Source organism: Drosophila nasuta, chromosome 3, assembly GCF_023558535.2.
Source record: "Drosophila nasuta strain 15112-1781.00 chromosome 3, ASM2355853v1, whole genome shotgun sequence".
Lineage (NCBI taxonomy): Eukaryota > Metazoa > Arthropoda > Insecta > Diptera > Drosophilidae > Drosophila > Drosophila nasuta.
In genome coordinates, this window is record NC_083457.1 from 13,937,697 (window position 1) to 13,958,462 (window position 20,766).

The 20,766-nt window shown below is 39.2% G+C and overlaps 5 protein-coding genes across 7 annotated transcripts; 2 read left to right on the forward strand and 3 right to left on the reverse strand.

Moving 5' to 3' along the window:
* Nucleotides 1–988: 988 nt before the first annotated feature.
* On the reverse strand, nucleotides 989–2,064 carry LOC132792407 (attacin-B-like). The gene is made up of 2 exons (XM_060801770.1): nucleotides 1,547–2,064; nucleotides 989–1,483 (listed from the first exon to the last, which is right to left on the reverse strand). Exons 1-2 carry the CDS (start codon nucleotides 1,849–1,851, stop codon nucleotides 1,084–1,086), a joined length of 705 nt encoding a protein of 234 aa, XP_060657753.1. The 5' UTR covers nucleotides 1,852–2,064; the 3' UTR covers nucleotides 989–1,083.
* A 1,920-nt stretch (nucleotides 2,065–3,984) lies between these two features.
* Nucleotides 3,985–4,859, reverse strand: LOC132789351 (attacin-B-like). The gene is made up of 2 exons (XM_060797315.1): nucleotides 4,503–4,859; nucleotides 3,985–4,439 (listed from the first exon to the last, which is right to left on the reverse strand). The coding sequence occupies exons 1-2, from the start codon at nucleotides 4,805–4,807 to the stop codon at nucleotides 4,040–4,042; spliced, it is 705 nt and encodes a 234-aa protein (XP_060653298.1). The 5' UTR covers nucleotides 4,808–4,859; the 3' UTR covers nucleotides 3,985–4,039.
* Nucleotides 4,860–5,165: 306 nt separating this feature from the next.
* On the forward strand, nucleotides 5,166–14,960 carry LOC132789349 (major facilitator superfamily domain-containing protein 6). Of its 3 annotated transcripts, none has more exons than XM_060797313.1 (5): nucleotides 5,166–5,187; nucleotides 9,086–9,516; nucleotides 9,575–10,226; nucleotides 11,095–12,294; nucleotides 13,081–14,960. In XM_060797313.1, exons 2-5 carry the CDS (start codon nucleotides 9,254–9,256, stop codon nucleotides 13,267–13,269), a joined length of 2,304 nt encoding a protein of 767 aa, XP_060653296.1. In that variant the 5' UTR covers nucleotides 5,166–5,187; nucleotides 9,086–9,253; the 3' UTR covers nucleotides 13,270–14,960. The 3 variants fall into 3 exon arrangements, with proteins under 3 accessions (XP_060653296.1, XP_060653295.1, XP_060653294.1); XM_060797312.1 differs by lacking the exon at nucleotides 5,166–5,187 and adding an exon at nucleotides 5,194–5,211; XM_060797311.1 differs by lacking the exon at nucleotides 5,166–5,187 and adding an exon at nucleotides 7,073–7,238.
* A 640-nt stretch (nucleotides 14,961–15,600) lies between these two features.
* Nucleotides 15,601–17,734, reverse strand: LOC132789350 (gastrulation defective protein 1 homolog). Its single transcript, XM_060797314.1, is given in 2 exon segments — nucleotides 15,601–17,551; nucleotides 17,553–17,734. Coding segments are annotated over 2 exon segments (1,953 nt in total). The 5' UTR covers nucleotides 17,633–17,734; the 3' UTR covers nucleotides 15,601–15,678.
* A 302-nt stretch (nucleotides 17,735–18,036) lies between these two features.
* Nucleotides 18,037–20,702, forward strand: LOC132790283 (FACT complex subunit Ssrp1). Its single transcript, XM_060798769.1, has 3 exons — nucleotides 18,037–18,246; nucleotides 18,327–19,910; nucleotides 19,971–20,702. Exons 1-3 carry the CDS (start codon nucleotides 18,193–18,195, stop codon nucleotides 20,523–20,525), a joined length of 2,193 nt encoding a protein of 730 aa, XP_060654752.1. The 5' UTR covers nucleotides 18,037–18,192; the 3' UTR covers nucleotides 20,526–20,702.
* Nucleotides 20,703–20,766: the final 64 nt, after the last annotated feature.

Consider the following 20,766-nt stretch of genomic DNA (forward strand, 5'->3'; position numbering starts at 1 on the left):
ACAAGTGGTTGCCACATCTGCTTGTCTGTCCAAGCTGTGCGTCTAGCCGCTGAGTGTGTTTAAAAGTTGCATGATTCTGTTTCCCTGCTGAGTTAGAAATTTTTTTAAGGAACTAACGACAGCCGTTGCCCAAATGCGAAACTCACTGCGGGATATTCGTCTAAAACCTATCTATCCTATGTTCAATTGTCAAGCTCAAACTTTCACATATTTTCTATAAATCTAGAATATTTTTAAATTGTGAACATTCTTTATTTATTTTTTTAAATATGATAAAAAAAATATATTCATATTTTCTTTTTGGGGAGTGCATATTTTTTGAGACTTAGGGTTTCAAACTCAGGGTTTGACACACGCAGTCAGAGCAAAGGACCTTCTCACGCATACACATATCCTTTTTCTGATGTTGCGCGCTCAGTTCGTTCAGCTGCTATTTCTGTTGCTGTTTGTATCTCATGCAGTTGATACAGTTCCCTAGCTTCCTAGCTTGCATATGTACATTCCTAGTATGTGTTTCCATTTATGCAACTGAAAACAGCCACCACCGAAGCAACCTAAAGCAACCCGAATCCCCACCTTCAACCCCCCGATGCCGACAGACTGCTTGCCACTCGCATGAATCACAATAATGCCTAACAACAGAACTGTACAATCTACTGTACTCCAATATGAATTTATTTATGTTTACTGTTCTTATTCTAATGCATACATTTTTCAACTTTTATAAAATAAAATACATCATTTTGGTGAAACATAATTTTTTTTATAAACATAATTTTAAATAGAGCAAAGTGCTAACGGCTTCACTGTAAAAATTCTGTTCATTCATTATATAGTTTCGATTGTCTTAAACCTACCACTGTAAAAATGCCATTCGCATTGAAAATGTAACGATTGTATTTTAAACTATAAAGGGCGGGTGTTCAAAAATGAATATTTTTTTTTTAGAAAAATAATCAATTTTCTGTATTGCGTCCAGAAAAATATAAAGACTTGATTCAAATGGTTACTTTAAAATATTTCGAAATTTATTAAATAATTACAATAATAAATAGAGGTAGAGTTAATTTTCAGTTGATCATTTTAGCCGAAATGGTGACTAAGTCCCAATCCGCCGCCAAAGTTGGTCTGGCCACTGAAAGGACCGCTTGTCCACTTGGAGGCATTTCCAGTTAAGTCAAGGCGAGTATTGCGATCCTGGGAGGACCAGAGATTAGCACGAGTATCCAGACCCAATTGCTTGCCAATGCCGGGAATGTTGGAGTGAGTCAGACTGGCACCATGTCCATTGATGTGGGAGTAATCCAGTCCAGCTCCATTGCGCTGGAACTCAAAGCCATTGGCGAGCTTATTCTGGGAGGCGAAAACCTTGGCATCCAGGTTGTGTCTGCCATTGTTGAAGAGATTGGCATGGGCAGACTGAGTGAAGCTGTCCTGGACACCGGGAGTGTGGGTCTTGGTCAGATCGAAGCCATGTCCGTGACTGGAAGGGAATAAGTAATAATGAGTACCTCTATTTAATATATTTAGTCTTCTATAAACTTACTTGTTGTAGGCCAACGATCCACCAGTGGTAACAGGACCCTTCTGAGTGTTGCCTGCAGCAAAGACTTGTCCAATCACATTGTGGTCTGGAGTTCCAATGCCCTTGCTAAGAGCCAACTTGGCATCGGCACCTCCTGCAGGATTCGAGGCCAGAGAACCGCCTAGTACCTGACGACGCACTCGAATAGGAGGCTGGGGTTGCCTTGGTGGTGGATAGTAGGGCAGAGTTTGGAAGCGTTGGGGCATGGCCTCAACGCAAGCACTGATGGCCACCACGGCCAGGATGAGAATGCTGCTGCTCTGCATATTTCTTGATGTTGCCTAGAAGACTGTTGACTCTGTACTGTTGATGACTTGTTTCGGCCATTGGCGCTTATATACGCAAATTCACCTCAAAGGGGATGCACCTGGCTTCATTGGTTTTTGTGTTTACAGATTGTGAATTACCCGGACCGACATCTCTGGCTTGATGTTTGTCTTAGTCCATCTTATCAGCAGCCTCTAAGGGGATTTTTGTTACTAGACAAAGCAAAAAGCGCTGCAGTGAATAAAATGTATATTGATAAGGTGGCTATAATACTTACAGATTGCTCCCTCAAATCTTTTGAAGCTTATCACAATGTTGAATAGCTCATTTCAATTAACATAGATCACCTACAAGTTCATTCAGAAAATTGTTCATTATTAACTATATTTATAATTTTATTGTGGATTAAGTTACGAGAGTTAGGTAATTAAAAATAGGATAAGAAATGAATTATTTTGTTAAACAACAAAATTAAACTAAAATATTATTGCCTTTCATATCTTATCAAAAAATGGTAATGGGTTTATTCATTTTTGATTGAAAATTTGAATTGAAAATTTATTTAAATTATGAAATTGATTAATTAATTTTAGAATCTCTTAATGTTGATTATATACACATAATAGTCGGTGATAACAATCGGTAATTGAAGCTGGTAAAATGTTGGATTTTGTGCATGCTTTTGCTGTATCAATAGTACTATACTTTTGTTCTTTAATCGGAATTCTTCAACAAAAATAACAAGTAAGAAAGCTACAGTCGAGTGTACTCGACTGTGAGATACCCGCGACCCATTTTGAATAAAAGAAATATATTTTGCGGTATTTTTCTCAAAATATACCGAATATGCTACAAAAATACTAAAAATATACCGAATTGTATATTTGTTATATCTATATAGTAGCGCATTCCAAATATATCATAGACGGCACAATACACCAGATTGTCATCTAAAGCAACTAAGACCCCTAGTAAGTAGGCATGTTTGCCCATACAAAAGTATTTCTTATATAACTTCGACAATTTTCATCTGATCGCAACCAAATTTTCAGGAATCATAACTACTATAGTAATTATTATATATACAAAAACTAGTTTTAAAATTACGCTTGTTATTCGATTTTTTTGATTTGCGGGGGCGGAAGTGGGCATAGCAAAAATTTGAAACAAACTTGATCTGCGTGCAAACATAACAAATGCTGTCGAAAAAATTTATAGCTCTATCTCTTAGATCCAGTGTTTCATACGGACAGACGGACATGGCTATATCGTCTCGGCTGTTGACGCTGATCAAGAATATATATACTTTATAGGGTGGGAGATGCCTCCTTCTACCTGTTACATTAATTTCCTGCCGGCACAAAGTTAAAATACCCATCTACCCTATGGGTAGCGGGTATAAAAATGTATTGTTTCTTATTCAGGATTATTATCATAATTTGTATACCCTTTTACCCTATAGTATATCCGTGTGTCCGTATGAAAGACTGGATCTAAGGTTAGTATTTAAACTTCCTGAAAATTTAGTTGCGATCGGATACAAATTGTAGATTTTTTTTTGTAGAAATACTTTTGTATGGACAAAAACGACTAGTGTATGTTACTACGGATCTTAGATCTTAGATGCTTTTGTTGAAAATCTGTAATATTTTGAATGTAGTTCTGTATAAATATAACAACAATGGCCTTTAATATATTTTGCAGTATATTTGTGGATTCTAAATTCGGTATATTTTAATAATAATATCGCATTGTTCTGCTGCTATTCAAAATGGTTAGCGGGTATTGAAGCACATTCGACCGTAGCTTTCTTAGTTGTTTAAAAACTAAACTAAAACTGGAATCAGAAAAATTGTATTGTATGCATTTTTAATAAGATTATAACAGTAATCTCTAGTGTTTTATTGGTTTTTATACAATTTTTCATTTTATCTGAATACTGATAGGATTTCTGAAATTAGAATCGTTTACTGCCATGAAATGTTTTAATTGAGTATGACAGAAAATAAAAGTATTTCTAAAAATAAAAATGAGATTTTAAATAATTTTTATCTTTTTAACGTTTTTTTTTTTGCAAATAATTAATAAAGAAATACCAGTAAACTTATATTTTTTCGAATTTTATTCACTAATTTTAGTAATAAATAGTGGATAGCATTAACAAATACTACTTTTCAGTTGATAATTTTAACCGAAATGGTGGCTCAGCCCCAATCCGCCGCCAAAGTTGGTCTGGCCACTGAAAGGACCGCTTGTCCATTTGGAAGCGTTTCCAGTCAAGTCAAGGCGAGTATTGCGATCCTGGGAGGACCAGAGATTAGCTCGGGTATCCAGACCCAATTGCTTGCCAATGCCGGGAATGTTGGAGTGAGTCAGACTGGCACCATGTCCATTGATGTGGGAGTAATCCAGTCCAGCTCCATTGCGCTGGAACTCAAAGCCATTGGCGAGCTTATTCTGGGAGGCGAAAACCTTGGCATCCAGGTTGTGTCTGCCATTGTTGAAGAGATTGGCATGGGCAGACTGAGTGAAGCTGTCCTGGACACCGGGAGTGTGGGTCTTGGTCAGATCGAAGCCATGTCCGTGACTGGAAGGGAATAAGTAATGATGAGTACCTCTATTCAATATATAAAGTCTCCTCTCAGCTTACTTGTTGTAGGCCAACGATCCACCAGTGGTAACTGGACCTTTTTGAGTGTTGCCTGCGGCAAAGACTTGTCCAATCACATTGTGGTCTGGAGTTCCAATGCCCTTGCTAAGAGCCAACTTGGCGTCAGCGCCTCCTGCAGGATTCGAGGCCAGGGAACCGCCCAGCACCTGACGACGCACTCGAATAGGACGAGGTGGCTGAGTTGGAGGTGGATAGTAGGGCAGAGTTTGGAAGCGTTGGGGCATGGCCTCCACACAAGCACTGATGGCCACCACGGCCAGGATGAGGATGCTGCTGCTCTGCATATTTCTTGATGTTGTCTAGAAGACTGTTGACTCTGAACTGTTGATGAATTGATGTCCATACAGAAGCTTATATACCTCAAAATTGTAGGGAAAGCACCTAGCGAAGTCGCCTGATATTGAGGCGATTGTGAATTACCTGATCTGACATCTCTGACTTGCTTTTGGTCTTATCAACAGCCTCAAAAGGGGATTTTCAGAGCAATAAATTAATGATTCCACTTGTTGCGTTCGCAGTGCTGCACAAAAAGAGGGTGAGAGAGTGTTGTCCCTAAGCAGATCAATGAGAATTTGTCGTTGAAAGCAAAAGTTTTATCAATAAATACAAATTGTTTTTTAGATTAACGGCAGCTTAATACTCTTGCTATAACAACGGGTCACAGGTAAAGGCATATTTTAAGCAAAGTGTGAGTTGAATACATGGCTGGAATAAGTTTTATAATTTCACAGCAATGCATAAATTACTGTGGTAGGGTATCGAAATTAAAGCTATTCATAGATTTGCTCAAAAAGTGAGTGAAAGCGAGTGGAAAAGCGAATTCTGCACAAAAGAGCGCACAAAGCTCACTTTGAGTCGTAGTTGGCGAGAAAATTTAATTGAATTTTCTGCGCAGCTGCAGACAAAGAGCGTAGGTGAGAAACAGATAGAGAGAGAGAGAAAGTCGTAGAAAGAGTGCGAGGGTGAAAAAGCTTTAAAGTTCAAACTCTAAACTTAAAGTTTGAGTTAAGCGAATAATTCAAAGATTTAATGAAACAGAAATTGCGATGAATCTTTGAAGAAATATCTTTGTTGCTCACAAAATTATTAAAGTATGTGCATCTATACTCTATACATTCCTAACTGTATTAGGTTTCAATTGCCAAGCAAAAAAAAAATACAGAAAATCATTCGCTCACTTCAAGAAATCTACTATAGAAGCTTGTGTTGTCGTCATCTTAGGCTTCAATTATGGTATTTTTTTTTTTGCTGGGGTCACTTTCAGGTTTTTTCAAGATTAGCTAAATAAAACAATACGATTTACTGCGGCTGTCTTTGTAGCTAATACATTTAGTATACTACTTTTGTCTTATCAGGTGTTTGCTCTCCCTTTCTCGTTTCCTCATTCAGCATCCAGTTCTCAATTACAAATTGGTTTATTAATGTGATTCACAAATGATGCTTTCTGAACAAACATTGTTCTAAGAATTTCACAAAAAAAGTCCCTCACGTGTTCTTGAACTCTTGCGATGTGCCTTATATAAATAGATTGGGTTTAAGTGGTTTACAAGCCGATGATTGTAGCTTAATTGACAGAGATTTCCTAATAGAGATTTTCAGAAAATGTCATAAAAATAATAATAAATTCTAGCATCTAAATTTTTCTGTAATTAATTAAAAAAAATATTTTTCTAAAGTCAAGAAAAGGTAATTCACCTAAATACAAACAAAATTAAAGTCTTATTCATATTACTGAAAATAGTGTTTCTTGAATTAAATTAAATTTCTTACCATTAAAAAATTTGTTTTTTTGTATCTATAATGAATAAATTGTACTTCACCGAAATAAAACATATAAATTAAAGTCTTATTTATATTGTTTCAAAATTAACATATTTTAGGCTCACAATAATACACAAATTTGTATGTCTCATATTATATGGACATATATAACAATTTATTTTAATTAGAAAGTTATTTATTCAAACTTAACAAATTGGTGCATGTTCATCCTAATTCAATATTTCATTATTGGAATTAAAAATATTTTAAGCTGGGAAAATAAAATTATTTTCCTATATTATTTGTATTACAAATAATCAGAAAAGAATTTTCATTACAATCAAGAAATTTAAATACTTTAAGTAAATATCAAATCTATACTATACTAATGTTATTTTTTTGAAGCCGATGTTTTGACTTTTCATATATTATTTGTTGGAAACTTTCAACTCTCGTTTAAATGAATTAAAACTTGTTTGGCGCCAAGCTGTCGGTTTTTTTAAAAGCGTCAATTTCAAAAACTCTCCCTATCTCTTTCGCTATACCTTTCTCTGTCTGTCGCGTCGCTATTTGTCTCTCTTAGCCGGCGCGCGACTTTTGTATCGTCGCCTGTCAGCGGCGGCGTTAAATCTCATTACATTTGAAATACGCTTGAGAGAGCTTTTCCGTTTTCCTTCGCTTTTCCTCGTTCTTGAGTGGATTTCTTTTCATGTGTTGTGTTGTGTTCTGTTCTGTTCTGTTCGTGGTGGTAGAAATTGCTGCTCTGTGTGTGGAAACTGTGTGTCAAATGCGCGTATAGAGGCAAGACGCGATTTGTGTCTGTAGAGAAACTTTGCTTATCGATTACGCACGTAACACATTCAGTGAGCCACACTCAACGATAATCGTGTGAAAATTACTAAATTTTAATTCTTATAAAAAAAAAATTATTAAATGTGCTAACTACATTTTCGGGTGTGTTTAAATATTTGTAATTATTTTTGAGTATAGCTTAAAACAAAATCCATACTCTGTATATAATGAATGAAAATCTGCAGTCGAATTTTCGCTGCCTATGTGTATGTGTATGTGTGTCTGTGTGGGCTTGATGTTGGCCTTCAAAGTGTACATAGCTGCTGTCTGCCAACTGGGCTAACAAAGTGCCTAAAATGCTTGCCAAAAGTTGTGCAATAAAAGGATAATGAAGAAATTTGTCTTTTCTTTGCTCTTTCTTATTTCTTATTATATAAATGTTTAAGTTTACTCCTTGAACCTCACATGCCCGAAACAACAACAAGTCAACCTTTGTCAGTATGTCAGTGTGTCTGTGTATCTGTGTATACACACACAGTTACAGTGACAGTGACAGCGACAGCGACAGTTATAGACAAACCCACTTACCTACATTCAGAACGTGCTAAACAGTGCGTATGTGTGATAAAAAAAAGCTACCTGAAAGCCACTCAAAGAAGTCCACATGCTCGCAAGCTCAAAGCTAATGCAATACTCACTCAAGCTGAAGTTCTCCCCCTTTCCCTCCACCAATCGTCGCATCATGAGTTTTCCCTTTCGAGCACTTTTCGATTGTGTCATTTGGCATCGGTTTTATTATGAAATTGCGACAGTCAGCGAAGCTTATTTATGCTGATTTACTTGCACAACAAATCCATAAATTCGCACAGAACAAATACGCACTTCTAAAGTGAAGAAATAGTGACTTAGATCCATGCAATATGGATAGAAATTTCTTAAAGCTAGTGCAGATTCAACAAGTGATTGTCTGAAGTGGGAGTAAGATTTGTAATATATTATCTTTTAACAAGGAGATTTTGTCTCTGGCTAATGCGAAGTTGCTTTGACAACTTTAAAAAGTTTTATGTTTTTATTTGTAATAGAAAAAATTACAAACATTAAATAGCTCCATAATCAGTTTATTCATTACTTAACTCTCCTAATGGGTTACTTTGAAGATTAAATGTAAAAGTTATTTTCAAGAAAAAATTAATGAAAAACATGAGCTTATGGACTTTAAAATAATAATGTGAAGTTTCACTCATATAAAAATATTGATTTTGTTGGAGTACGAATTGCATCGAAAGTAAATTTGCTAATTTTAATGCCGTGAGGAACAATTTTTCAATTGATATTGACATCTTAAACAATCATCAACATTAAACTTGATTGATCGCAAATTTATCAACAAGAAAGTATTTTCAACAGTTTTTTCTAAGGTAAGGTATGTTGGTAAGAATTTTAGTATAGAAAGGAACAGAACTTTACTACAGGGTAAAATGTGTCCTTACAAATTTTAGTGTAGAAAGAAACAGTTTCCCTTCGACTGAATAATTTTGAAAAAAATGTTTTCGAAAATATTCAATAAAAATCATGTCTAGTAGAGACAAAACCTTTTACAAAAAAACTTTAAATTTAAGCTTAGATTTCAAGTCATGCTCAACTATACAATTTACTCTATGAAAGTGTCATGAAAGCAAAATTGGAGCTTATGCTTTAGTTTAACAATTGTGTCTTAATGAATAGTGGAGCTCCAAGTACTGTGAATAATGGTCAAGTACTCAGTTAATATGCTTTGATTTGTCAATTACACTATGAAAAGTAACGAGTCTCCGACAGCTACAAAGAGCTGCTATAATTGCAGAAATTTCCGAGCTGTCTCTCCCTTTTATTAGGCATATGCCCAAGGAAAACTAAACACACACACACACACACACACCCTCAGCACACACACCCCCTTAGTTTATTACACAGCCAGTGAGCAGTGACAAAGAGCAACAGACTAATTGGGCTTTTGTCTACCTAAACAGCTGCTAAAGGATAATCACAGACAGGATGCTGTAGTCAGCGCAGTGCGAAGAAGCAAACCAATAAAGCATAGTTGAGCGAGCGAGAGAGACAAAAGAGACAACGCCAGCGGCAGCAGCGAAGCAAAGAGCAGAACGAGAGGCGTTTAATAGCGTTGAGATAGTGACAGGATGAATCCCTACAATGCTGGAGCTGGAGGAGGAGGTGCAGCCAATCCATTTGGAGCGCCTGCATCGAATGTTGGCTATGGACAACCACAGCAGCAGCAGCCGAACATGGGTTATGGCTATGAGCAGCAGGCAACTGGTGGATACGATCAAGGCGGAGGAGTTGCCTATGGACAACAGCAGCAGCAGCAGCAGGCGGGCTATGGACCTCCAGGCGCCCGACCGCGTGTCGATGTGGAGGCTAGTGGCGAGGTGGATCCGAATTTGTAAGTAAACCAACATTAAAACCATCAAAAGACTGCTCTTATTAACGTTCATCTTTAGGTATCCTGAGGCCAAGGATTCAACGCACAAAGTACGCGGACACTCGGAGATCTTGCAAATGTTCTTTGGCGCCACGGAGCAGGAGCTGATTCCCGTCAAGAGTTTCTACTTCTTCTTCTACGCCGCCTTTGGTTCGCTCTTCCCGCTGATGGGCGTCTACTTCAAGCAGATGGGCATGAATCCGGGTCAATGCGGCATTCTCGTTGGCATGCGTCCGTTTGTCGAGTTCCTTTCGGCGCCCTTCTGGGGCTCCTATGCGGATCGTTGTCGCCAGGGCAAGAAGCTGCTGCTGGCCTCGCTCGCCTGCTGGGTGCTCTTCACCATACCGTTGAGCTTCATCCGGCCGGAAGCCGTCAATTGCATTGAGCGTCGCAATGCCACCGATTTTGTGCTCACTTATACGCGCACCAAGCGCGACACTTCGGCCATGTATGAGCCGGATCATGAGCTGGCCTACGATGAGCTGGACATGCTCGCCGAGGATCAGGATGAGGAGCAGGTGTCGCACATTAGACGCAAGAGATCGCTGCTCTTGCCGCGCATTGATGCGGGCATCTCTCCAGTGCACATCAACTTTGTGAGCAACTACGATGATAAGAATCACAGGGATTATGTGACGCCCATCTTCAGCTCTATGGTTTATCGCACACCAGTAAGTTCTTTAATTTTGGATAATAAATATGTTCACTTATATGTAACAATTACAGTTCAGTCTAATTTTAGAAACTTTGAAGGATTTTTAAAAGAATATGTTTAATATGTATATGACATACATATGTAGTTTCCTTCAAGTGTCGACTTACAAATACTTGATAACCATTTTAAAATTATATCCTATATTCCTTTATTTTAGAAACCATTATTAATAGTACAAATACAGAAAGGAATCCAAAGTAAAGTCAGCTTCAATAATATACTCAGTATAATATACTACAACAGCTTGTGTGATACATTATCAGATACGTTTTATCTATTTCTAAATAGTATAAAATAAGATGGAAGTCCACAGCCGAGACAGCTTTAGCTTAAAATACCTACTTATATATTATATTTCAGAAACAAAAGCTAGATTAATATGATTATATATAAGACACTTCAACGAAATAACTAGATTTTCTTAGGAATAAGGTTCCAAATTTCGAGATTTTCTGATAAATCTTTTAGCTCCATATTAAGATCTAAATAAATTTATAGTTAGCGTATTATATAGCAAGCATATTTCAAATGTTCTCTGTTTTGTAATAATACTTCTCTGATTTCTATATGTAATTTTATGAGTGAAATACTTGAGTACTAAAAGTATTCTTCATATTGTAATTCCGAATTTGGAATTCAGAATTTATTTCTAATGTGTAATCACAGCAGTTGAAGTCTTCAGGCTATTTCTTAAGTACAATTTTACCATTATCTGAACAGTTTCCAATTTCTAATTTCAAGAATATTGAAGTCCATATATATTGTTCCATAATATATCTTATCCCATTTTAAATTTTCTCTCTACCTCCTTCTTACTTTTACAGGACATCCAAAAGGCATTCTTTTTGCTGTTGCTGGTCATCCTTATAGGCGAGTTCTTCAGCGCTCCAGCCATTACCTTGGCAGATTCGGCAGTCATTACGCTGCTGGGCGAGGATGCGGATAAGTATGGACATCAGCGAATGTTTGGCTCCCTCGGCTGGGGCATCTCAATGTTCTTGGTGGGCATTGCACTGGATCACTCCACCTCGTTCTCCAATCATCCATGCGGCGCTGGCAACAAGGAAAAGAACTATAACATTTGTTTCTCCATCTTCTCGGTGTTGATGACCTGTGCCATCATCTCGGCCGCGAAGATCACGTTCAAGTACGAGCCCGTGGATGAGAGTCAACAGCAGGCATCGGCACAGTTTGTGGATCCCAACAAGAAGGCCGAGGAGGAGTCGATGAATCAGCTGGCCGCTCAACTCAATCTACCATCACTGGCTGTGGGTAGCGGCAGCGCCGCTTCAGGTGCCTGCGCTGGTGGCGTCAGCAGTTTCCTTGCTGCTGGCCATCAGGCGCAACCGCATATTGGGGCCGAGTCCAAGGTGTTTGCCCAGACGGCCAAGGAGTTGCCCGAGTGGATGACGGTGTTGACCCACTTCAAGGATGTGAAGACAGCGTCGTTTCTGTTTGTCGCCTGGTTCATGGGCTTTGGCATCGGTTTGATTTTCACTTTTCTGTTCTGGCATTTGCAAGACTATGGCGGCACGCCCACATTGTTCGGTGTCGCTTCCGTGATCAATCATGTGTCCGAAATCTTTGCCTATTTCTTTAGCTTCCGCTTGATCACCCAAATCGGTCATGTGAAGGTGCTGTGCTTGGGCCTCATTGGCAATGTGCTGCGTTTTCTGTACATCTCGTATCTGACCAATCCGTGGATGGTGTTGCCCTTCGAACTGATGCAGGGCATCACACACGCCGCCGTCTGGGCGGCCTCGTGCTCCTACATTGCTCACAACACGCCCAAGCACTTACGCGCCTCGGGTCAGGGGGTGCTGCAGGGCATCCATCATGGCTTGGGTCGTGGCTGTGGCGCCATCATTGGTGGCATGTTTGTCACCTACTACGGTACTACTGCTACCTTCCGTTGGTATGGTATCGCTTGCCTCTTCGTGCTCGGTCTCTTCATCTTCATCAATTTCTATCGCAAAGAGCAGGGCTTCATCTCGGACATTCCCGTCACCGAGGATCCGCATCAGGTAAGTTGCCGATCCGCTGAAATGAACAATTCTTTAGATGAGCTCGTCTTGCACAGGTAGATTAATGCACTTACTTTTTAATTCTTGAATGTCATATACCCGGTAGTCATCGAATCGAAGTGTAAACTGAGTAAACTACAAGCATAACAAAATAATTTAAAAATATATTTCTATCAGCTCTATCTCTATAAATATAGCTTCAATAATAACATTCACTTATTAGTCCGTGAAATGACACAATACTCCTTTAAATTAAATGTTGTTTTAAATTTGAATCTACCTTCTACCACCTTCTGTAAATTAAATGATATTTTCAATTATTTTCCAGCCTTCAGAAAGCAAATTTAAAGCTAATGTTATGAAAAGAGAAAATAATGCTCATATTTAAATTGCATTTAAATTATTTCCCACTCACAAAAAAACTGAATTCAAAGCTGAATCTTTTAAAAATATTATAAATATTGTAACGTAAATATTTCAAAAAAAATGTTGTTAAATATAAGTATTGTAGCAATGTATATTACAATATTGCATTACAAAAATATATTAACAGTTAGTAAAGGTGTTTTCTAAAAATTTCATACATATCAAATAATAGATTTCACAATAGTTAATCAAAAATAATTACCAAGCTGTGAATACTTTTTTAAGATAATATAAAATATAATATTTACCTTAAACTCTGATGATTTGAATGCCGGGTATCTCACAGTCGAACTCGACTGTAGCTTTCTTTCTAACATTTCACTCGCTTGCCAAATATTGACTTATATTAAAACTTCGCAGGTGGCTGAGGAAACTTCTCACTTGGCTCCCCATGGCGTGCCCAGCAATCCGATACCGCGTGCTCTGTCCAATTCGCGTTTGAACGAAATGAATCCTAATGGCGGACCCTATGGCACCTATCAGACCACTGGCGGCAATCTGGATATACCCGGCGGCGGTGGCGGTGCACATAATCCGTTCGCACAGTAAATCGATGGCTTCCCAGAGATTACACAAAGAGTCCTCGCAAAACCACAAGAACCTGGAGACAACTTGGCAAAAGAAACCGCAAAAGATACATAGATACATTTAACATAGATACTTTCTCATAGCAACAACAGCAGAGAACGAACCACATTTACATAGACATAATGATATATACACATACTTACTTATATGGTATATATAGAGGGAGTATAACCGCAAACATATCTTGGACATTGGCCTGCAATATTAATTGCCACTCACATTGCTTTATTATGGTTTTTTGGTGCTTATACACACATAGATACATACGATTACACTCACATAGATATATTTTATATTGAGACTTCATATACATAGAGAAAGCAATCCGGGATACAGTTAACTTTGGCTTAACTTGGTTCATTTTATTGAAAGCAATTCAAACGAATTTTCATATAGTTGCTTAGCATACATATATACGACTACAAGATATACCCTGCATTGGGTTGATCAAAGATATTTACAAAGCATTTTTGATATTATTTGCATCGCGATCATATCATATATAAGCGACGGACTCCAATGGAGTTGCATCGAAACCAAGCCATAGACAACTAGAGGAACCAACAACACCAACAACAAGCACACAAAAAAACACACACCACAAAAAAAAAAGAAAAAGAAAAACACGTTACACAGAAAGTACCTATAAATATAATGAAAATGAAAGTAGCAAATGATAAATAAAAACTAACAAAGTGGAACATGAATATCATTTTAAAAAATGGAGTATGCGAATTTCTTTCAAAGAATTGAGAATAGAAGATTTCCATATTTTAGTTTAGTTCTTGACAAATTTTACATTCGAAAAATAAAAATGTAGCTGCATTAAATACAAATCGAATATCGAAAAAATGTTAAAAAAAAATTATATATAGTGAGAAGTGAAGAAACAAATATGGTAACGAATGATATTATGAAAATCCGCCTCATTGCAATCAACTGTTAAATATCTAATTTAAAATATTGATAGCATACTATATACTATACATATTTATATATGTATGTATTCTATTATAAAATGGCTATTTTGAAATATTTGTCGAATACAAATGAGATTGACGCACCAAAAAAATGAAAACAAAAGGGAAAAATAATAAAATACAAATGGTGTCTAGTTAAATAACATATTCAGCATTGTACCTAAGAGATACTTTGGTTCGTTCAACTTGATATTATTATGTAAACTATTCTAGCAAAAACAAAAACTCTTACTCAATATAAATGTACTTATATATACACAAGATATATTAAATATTGTTAATGATAACAACAAAGAGAGAAAACTCTGTCTTAGATATTGTTGATCATATTTTATGGATATGTTTCAAGAATTTTCGGATTAATATTATTATAATTATACTATACAGTTCTTATGTACAGCACTTTATGAATCTTTGGGTAACTTAGAATTGAGCATAATTACAAATAATTATGTTTAAATACAAGGCACGAAAGTTATGTTAAATGGGCCGCAATCTAACCAATGGCTCTATATATTTACTTATACCTATAAACATACCATATTACATATACCTAACATACATACATAAATGTACAAGTATTATATACAAAGCACATGCCATACCATATTATACATACCCCCCAAACAAAACAAACAATCGAATAAAACCCATAAAATTAAACAAAACAAATCAACAAAATCAATCAATACGATTAAAACCCAAAAGTCATGTACTATGTATGTTTAATAAAGTTCAAACCGAGTGAATTTAAGGAAAAATACTCAACATTAGTCCCGCCATAAGTATACAAATCGAAAATTATGTTATTGGGCATTTCGAAACGGTTTTTACAAATATTAAATTTATAGTTTAGTTTAAAGTAAAAAGAACTTTGAGTAATCCCTAAGTAGTCAGAAACATTTGTAGTTCAAGAATTTTTAAAAGTATATTATGAAAGATTTTTCTGAGTAGAGATATTTTCAACAGACAGCTAAGAGAATATTATTTAGAGCTCAAGTGGAAGTAGATGAAACATTAATAGAGAATGTTTACCACATTTATAATTATCTTTTCAATAAAATATCAGTCCTAGAAATATTCTTACGACTATCTGCATAACACTGTGACAGTTTTGAACATTAAGTTAAAATTGAATTCAAGTTTTTTGGATGCCTTTTCACAATCTGATAAATCCAATAGAATTTGGACCAATTCTAAAGTACCATTCAATTTTTGATTAATATATCTTTAAAGTCAAAACAGAATAGCAACTTATAGTTTTGTCTGTATTTTACAGATACAGATAGATATATATTTTAGAAGTAAATTATAACATTTTAGGAAAGTTCTTATAAAATCTGTATTTATTTATAAGCTAAAATAATCAGAGGTAATGTATATTTATAAACTAGGTGGCATCCGATTCCGTTTTGGTTTTCTTGGCTGAGGGAGCTCCTTCATCAGCGGGCAGTTTTTCGGAGAATATAGCCTTGGGCTGAGTTTGCTTGTAGGCAGGCGCAATCCAATAAGGATTCTCTGCCGCATCTTTAGCGAATTTCAGGATAGCTTCACGTGGATCCTGATCATCGTCCACACGCTTGCTCAGACCCAAATTCCGTATGACGTAGGATGAGAGTGTTCCGCCAGAGCTAGCCACACGACCGCCTTGACCGCTGGTAATAGGCAGATCGGGTCTTTTCGATTTGACGGGATCCATGCGTGCTTTCTCCATCTTCTTGCGCGAGGAACGCGTTTTCTCTTGCCTGAATAAGGGCAGGGCATGTGGAGTTATGATCTGAGATACGCCAACCATTTCCATCGGTTGTCGCTTGCGATGAGTCTTCACCACACACAATTTGGCGCCGCGTATGCTACGATGCTCATCATAGTAGCACTTGATGATGCCATTGCCACAGCTGACGAACAGTTGATTCAACTTGGGATGCCACAGCGTTTTGATGATATGTGAACCGGCTACCGGAATACGCTGCACTTGCTCAAAGCTTTGTGTGCTGAAGAAATGCAAATTTGCCTCGGTTTGACCCTTAGCTAGGGATTCACCCGTCACCAGCATGCGATCATCTGGACTAAAGCAACAATCAGTGGTGTCATAGCGTGAATAAAGATCCTTCCAACTGTGCATGGGTTTCTTGAAGTTGCGCAGATCCCACAGCTTCATGGTCTCGTCGTTGCAACGTGTTGCCAGCTGTTGTCCCATGTAGGAGAATACAATGGACGTGATCTCGGAACCCTTTTGATGTGCATCCCGCACACAATGCGTCGTATTCACAAACATCTTGCGTGTATCCCAGGTCTGTATGGAGCCATCCACACAGCCGGCCGCAATCAGTGTGGCATCCCGATTGTAATTGCAGGCCGAGGCACTCGTTCTTAGGCCGCCCTGTGCTCTAGTTTTAATCACCTGCAGTTGCTCCTTGACCCGAAATCCTTGCCAGATACGTAGAGTGCCATCCAAGGCGGCCGTGAGGAATTGCTCACGATTGAAGGGATGCCAGCAGCCCGAGGTTAGCTGTGCCACATGCCCCTTCGTACGACTCATGTCGCTAATATACTGATCTCCCTTACAGCACTCGAGTTTCTCGAAACCATCGCGATCCAGCACCTTGGCCTGTGCATTGCCAGAAATGACTAGTATCATGTCGCCGGTCACTGAGTATTGAAGTGCACGAATTGGATGATTCTCGCAAGGCTGCAGCTGACGAAAACTGCGCATGGACGAGTCCATGCCTGCAAAGTCCCAGAAGCACATGTCATAGTCAATCGAACCGGAAACAATGCGTGCGCCTGATGGATCGCCAGCCAAAGCGAGCACGGCACGCGACCCGTGCTGCATTTGCACTTCGTGTGTGTAGGGAATGCGACGCGGCAAACTCGCCTCACCATCCGAGTCACCATCGCTGTCGGCGTCGTCCTCATCTTCGTCGTCCTTATCAGTTGAAGCTTCTTGCGGAGTCTTGGTTTCAGTACCTTCTGCAGGCTGTTGCTGCTCAGTTTCGGCCACTGCTGCGCTTGGAGGCAATGGTCCTATCACATCATCCTCATCCTCATTCTCTGCTGCTTGTGGCTCTGGAGCAGGCGGCGCTGCTGTGCGCGCTTTGGCAATCTGCTCATTGATGTCAAACACTTTGGCCGCCTTACGTCCAAAGCCACTGATGCCCATCACTTCCTTCAGATGCTGACTTTCCAGATCCTCGGCCACATCTTCAATTTGTCGTATCATTTGCTGCTTGTCCATTTTCTTAAAACCACCGGCATCTTCTTGTTCGTCTTTTTTTCGGCTCAGCTGGAGTTTTATTTACGTTTAGCTGTATTTTGCCGAATGATATTTTACCACGCTGCATTGCACGGTTTGTATTTTAATTATTGAATATAAGAAATGCTAAACGTTGTGCTCTTATGTTTATGTTTTTCCTCAGGTGTTTGTTTAACTTATCGGAGTATCGAATATCGATAGCAAGCGGCAAGCAACAGCTGTGCAGTGCTGCCAACTTGTACTTTAAATGAAAAAAGCAAATTAGAGCCACAAATTTAAAAATAAAAATAATAATGGGAAGCTGGCATATTTACTACAAAAGAAAATTAATAGACCACTTTTTATTTGAATATTGCGATTTTTTTTTTAATATCACAGCTGTTTTCAGTGGCGAGAGTCACTTTAGCGCTGCAAACAAATAGCGGTCAGCTGTAAATAGTAGCTGTAAAATAACCGTCACTCTTAATGTGATTATCGAGTAGTTCGCATCTCTAGCGTCTAACCTAAAATTGGGCGCGCAGTGTCTCCGCTCTGTCGGCATTTTTCTCGTGCAAATTTTGTATTTACAAAGTGTTGAAGAATTGCGCAGACTGGTGTAATTATAAGTTTTGTTTATCGTTTCATTAACTCGTGCAGGACACATTAAACATGGTTGACGCGCTGGAGTACAACGACATAAACGCCGAAGTTCGCGGTGTTTTGGTAAGTGTCGCAAATTGGCAAATTTCTCAGCTGCTTTTGTCTGACAGCAATTCTCTTCTCTCCCCTCTCTCCTTTTGTAGTCTTCGGGACGCCTCAAGCTAACCGAACAGAATATCATATTTAAAAACAACAAAACAGGCAAAGTGGAGCAAATTGCCGCCGATGACATCGATCTGATCAATTCGCAGAAATTCGTTGGCACCTGGGGACTGCGTGTGTTCACCAAGAGCGGCGCCTTGCATCGCTTTTCGGGCTTCCGCGATAGTGAACACGAGAAATTGGGCAAGTACATCAAGGATGCGTATTCGCAGGAAATGGTCGAGAAGGAGATGTGCGTCAAGGGCTGGAATTGGGGCACTGCCCGTTTCATGGGCTCTGTGCTGAGCTTTGACAAAGACACAAAGACTATCTTTGAGGTGCCGCTGTCACATGTCTCGCAGTGTGTCACCGGCAAAAACGAAGTTACGCTGGAATTTCATCAGAACGATGATGCACCGGTTGGTTTGCTGGAGATGCGCTTCCATATACCCGCTGTGGAGTCGGCTGAGGAGGATCCAGTGGAAAAGTTCCATCAGAATGTGATGAACAAGGCGTCGGTGATATCAGCATCTGGCGAATCGATTGCCATATTCCGCGAGATTCATATACTAACGCCGCGTGGACGCTATGACATCAAAATCTTCTCGACATTCTTCCAGCTGCACGGTAAAACCTTCGATTACAAAATACCCATGGACTCGGTGCTGCGTTTGTTCATGCTACCGCACAAGGACAGTCGTCAAATGTTCTTTGTGCTATCGCTGGATCCACCCATCAAGCAGGGCCAAACACGCTATCATTATCTGGTGCTGCTCTTTGCTCCTGATGAGGAGACAACCATTGAGCTGCCCTTTAGTGAGGCCGAGCTGCGCGATAAGTACGAGGGCAAGCTGGAAAAGGAGCTTTCGGGTCCAGTCTACGAAGTGATGGGCAAGGTAATGAAGGTGCTGATTGGACGCAAGATTACTGGACCTGGCAACTTCATTGGACATTCCGGCACAGCTGCCGTAGGCTGTTCGTTCAAGGCGGCTGCTGGCTATTTGTATCCGCTGGAACGTGGTTTCATTTACATACACAAGCCACCGCTGCACATTCGCTTCGAGGAGATTAGCTCAGTGAATTTCGCACGTAGCGGAGGCTCGACTCGATCCTTTGATTTTGAGGTGACGCTCAAGAATGGCACCGTGCACATCTTCTCGTCGATTGAGAAGGAAGAGTACGCCAAGCTGTTCGATTTCATCACACAGAAGAAACTACATGTGAGCAACATGGGCAAGGATAAGAGCGGCTACAAAGACGTGGACTTTGGTGATTCAGACAATGAGAACGAGCCGGATGCTTATCTGGCACGACTGAAGGCGGAGGCACGTGAGAAGGAGGAGGAAGACGATGATGGCGATGATTCGGATGAAGAGTCCACCGATGAGGACTTTAAACCAAACGAAAATGAATCCGATGTGGCCGAGGAGTATGACAGCAATGTGCAGAGCGATTCGGATGATGACAGCGATGCTAGCGGAGGCGGCGGTGGTGGAGGCGGCGATGAGGACGGTTCGCCCAAGAAGAAGCACAAGGAGAAGAAGCGCGAGAAGGAGAAAAAAGAAAGAAAGGAGAAGGAGCGTACGGTAAGGGAACTAAAACTAATACTGTAATCGATTGAGACACTAATTGCAATCAAATTGTAGAAAAAGCCCACAAAGAAGAAGGACTCCAATAAGCCGAAGCGTGCTACAACTGCTTTCATGCTGTGGCTCAATGATACACGAGAGGAGATTAAGCGCGAGAATCCCGGCATTAAGGTTACAGAAATTGCCAAGAAGGGCGGCGAGATGTGGCGCGAGCTGAAAGACAAGAGCAAGTGGGAGGATGCCGCTGCCAAGGATAAGCAACGCTATCAGGACGAGATGCGCAATTATAAGCCAGGCGCCGATGCTGGCAGCGATGATGAGGGCTCAAAGAGCAAATCGGTTAAGAAACGCAAAACTGAAGCATCGCCAGCGAAGAAGGCAAATACATCGGGCGGTAGTTTCAAGAGCAAGGAATACATATCCGATGATGATTCCACCAGTTCGGATGAGGCCAAGAACAAGTCTAGTGAGCCGGCGAAAAAGAAGAGCAAATCTGGTGAAGGAAGTGCCAAGAAGAAGGCAAAGGAAAGTGAAAGCGAAGAGGAAGCTAGCGATGAGGAGACCAATGAAAGTAACGAAGAAGATGATGATGAGGATGAGGGAAGCGATTAGATATCGCAAGCATTACATCAATTCCATAAGCACACACTCAAACACACCTACACAAATAGAGAACTATAATAGTTGTAAGATATCTGTAACTAGAAGAAGAAGAAGATATTTAGTAGATCGCTAGGTCAATCTACAATTTGATTTGTCTTTTCATTAAACACCAAACACCATCGTCGATTTAATGTTTTTCAAATTTCAATATAATTGCTGAGTAATTATGATAATAAAGAAAATTGCTGTT

Coding starts and splice junctions, on each gene's coding strand:
- LOC132792407 (XM_060801770.1), bottom strand. CDS start 1,851: ATGCAGAGCAGCAGCATTCTCATCCTGGCCGTGGTGGCCATCAGTGCT. Junction 1,484..1,546: donor GGATCGTTGGCCTACAACAA/GTAAGTTTATAG, acceptor ATTCCCTTCCAG/TCACGGACATGGCTTCGATC.
- LOC132789351 (XM_060797315.1), bottom strand. CDS start 4,807: ATGCAGAGCAGCAGCATCCTCATCCTGGCCGTGGTGGCCATCAGTGCT. Junction 4,440..4,502: donor GGATCGTTGGCCTACAACAA/GTAAGCTGAGAG, acceptor ATTCCCTTCCAG/TCACGGACATGGCTTCGATC.
- LOC132789349 (XM_060797313.1), top strand. CDS start 9,254: ATGAATCCCTACAATGCTGGAGCTGGAGGAGGAGGTGCAGCCAATCCA. Junction 9,517..9,574: donor GGCGAGGTGGATCCGAATTT/GTAAGTAAACCA, acceptor GTTCATCTTTAG/GTATCCTGAGGCCAAGGATT. Junction 12,295..13,080: donor TCACCGAGGATCCGCATCAG/GTAAGTTGCCGA, acceptor AAAACTTCGCAG/GTGGCTGAGGAAACTTCTCA.
- LOC132790283 (XM_060798769.1), top strand. CDS start 18,193: ATGGTTGACGCGCTGGAGTACAACGACATAAACGCCGAAGTTCGCGGT. Junction 18,247..18,326: donor CCGAAGTTCGCGGTGTTTTG/GTAAGTGTCGCA, acceptor CTCCTTTTGTAG/TCTTCGGGACGCCTCAAGCT. Junction 19,911..19,970: donor GAAAGGAGAAGGAGCGTACG/GTAAGGGAACTA, acceptor ATCAAATTGTAG/AAAAAGCCCACAAAGAAGAA.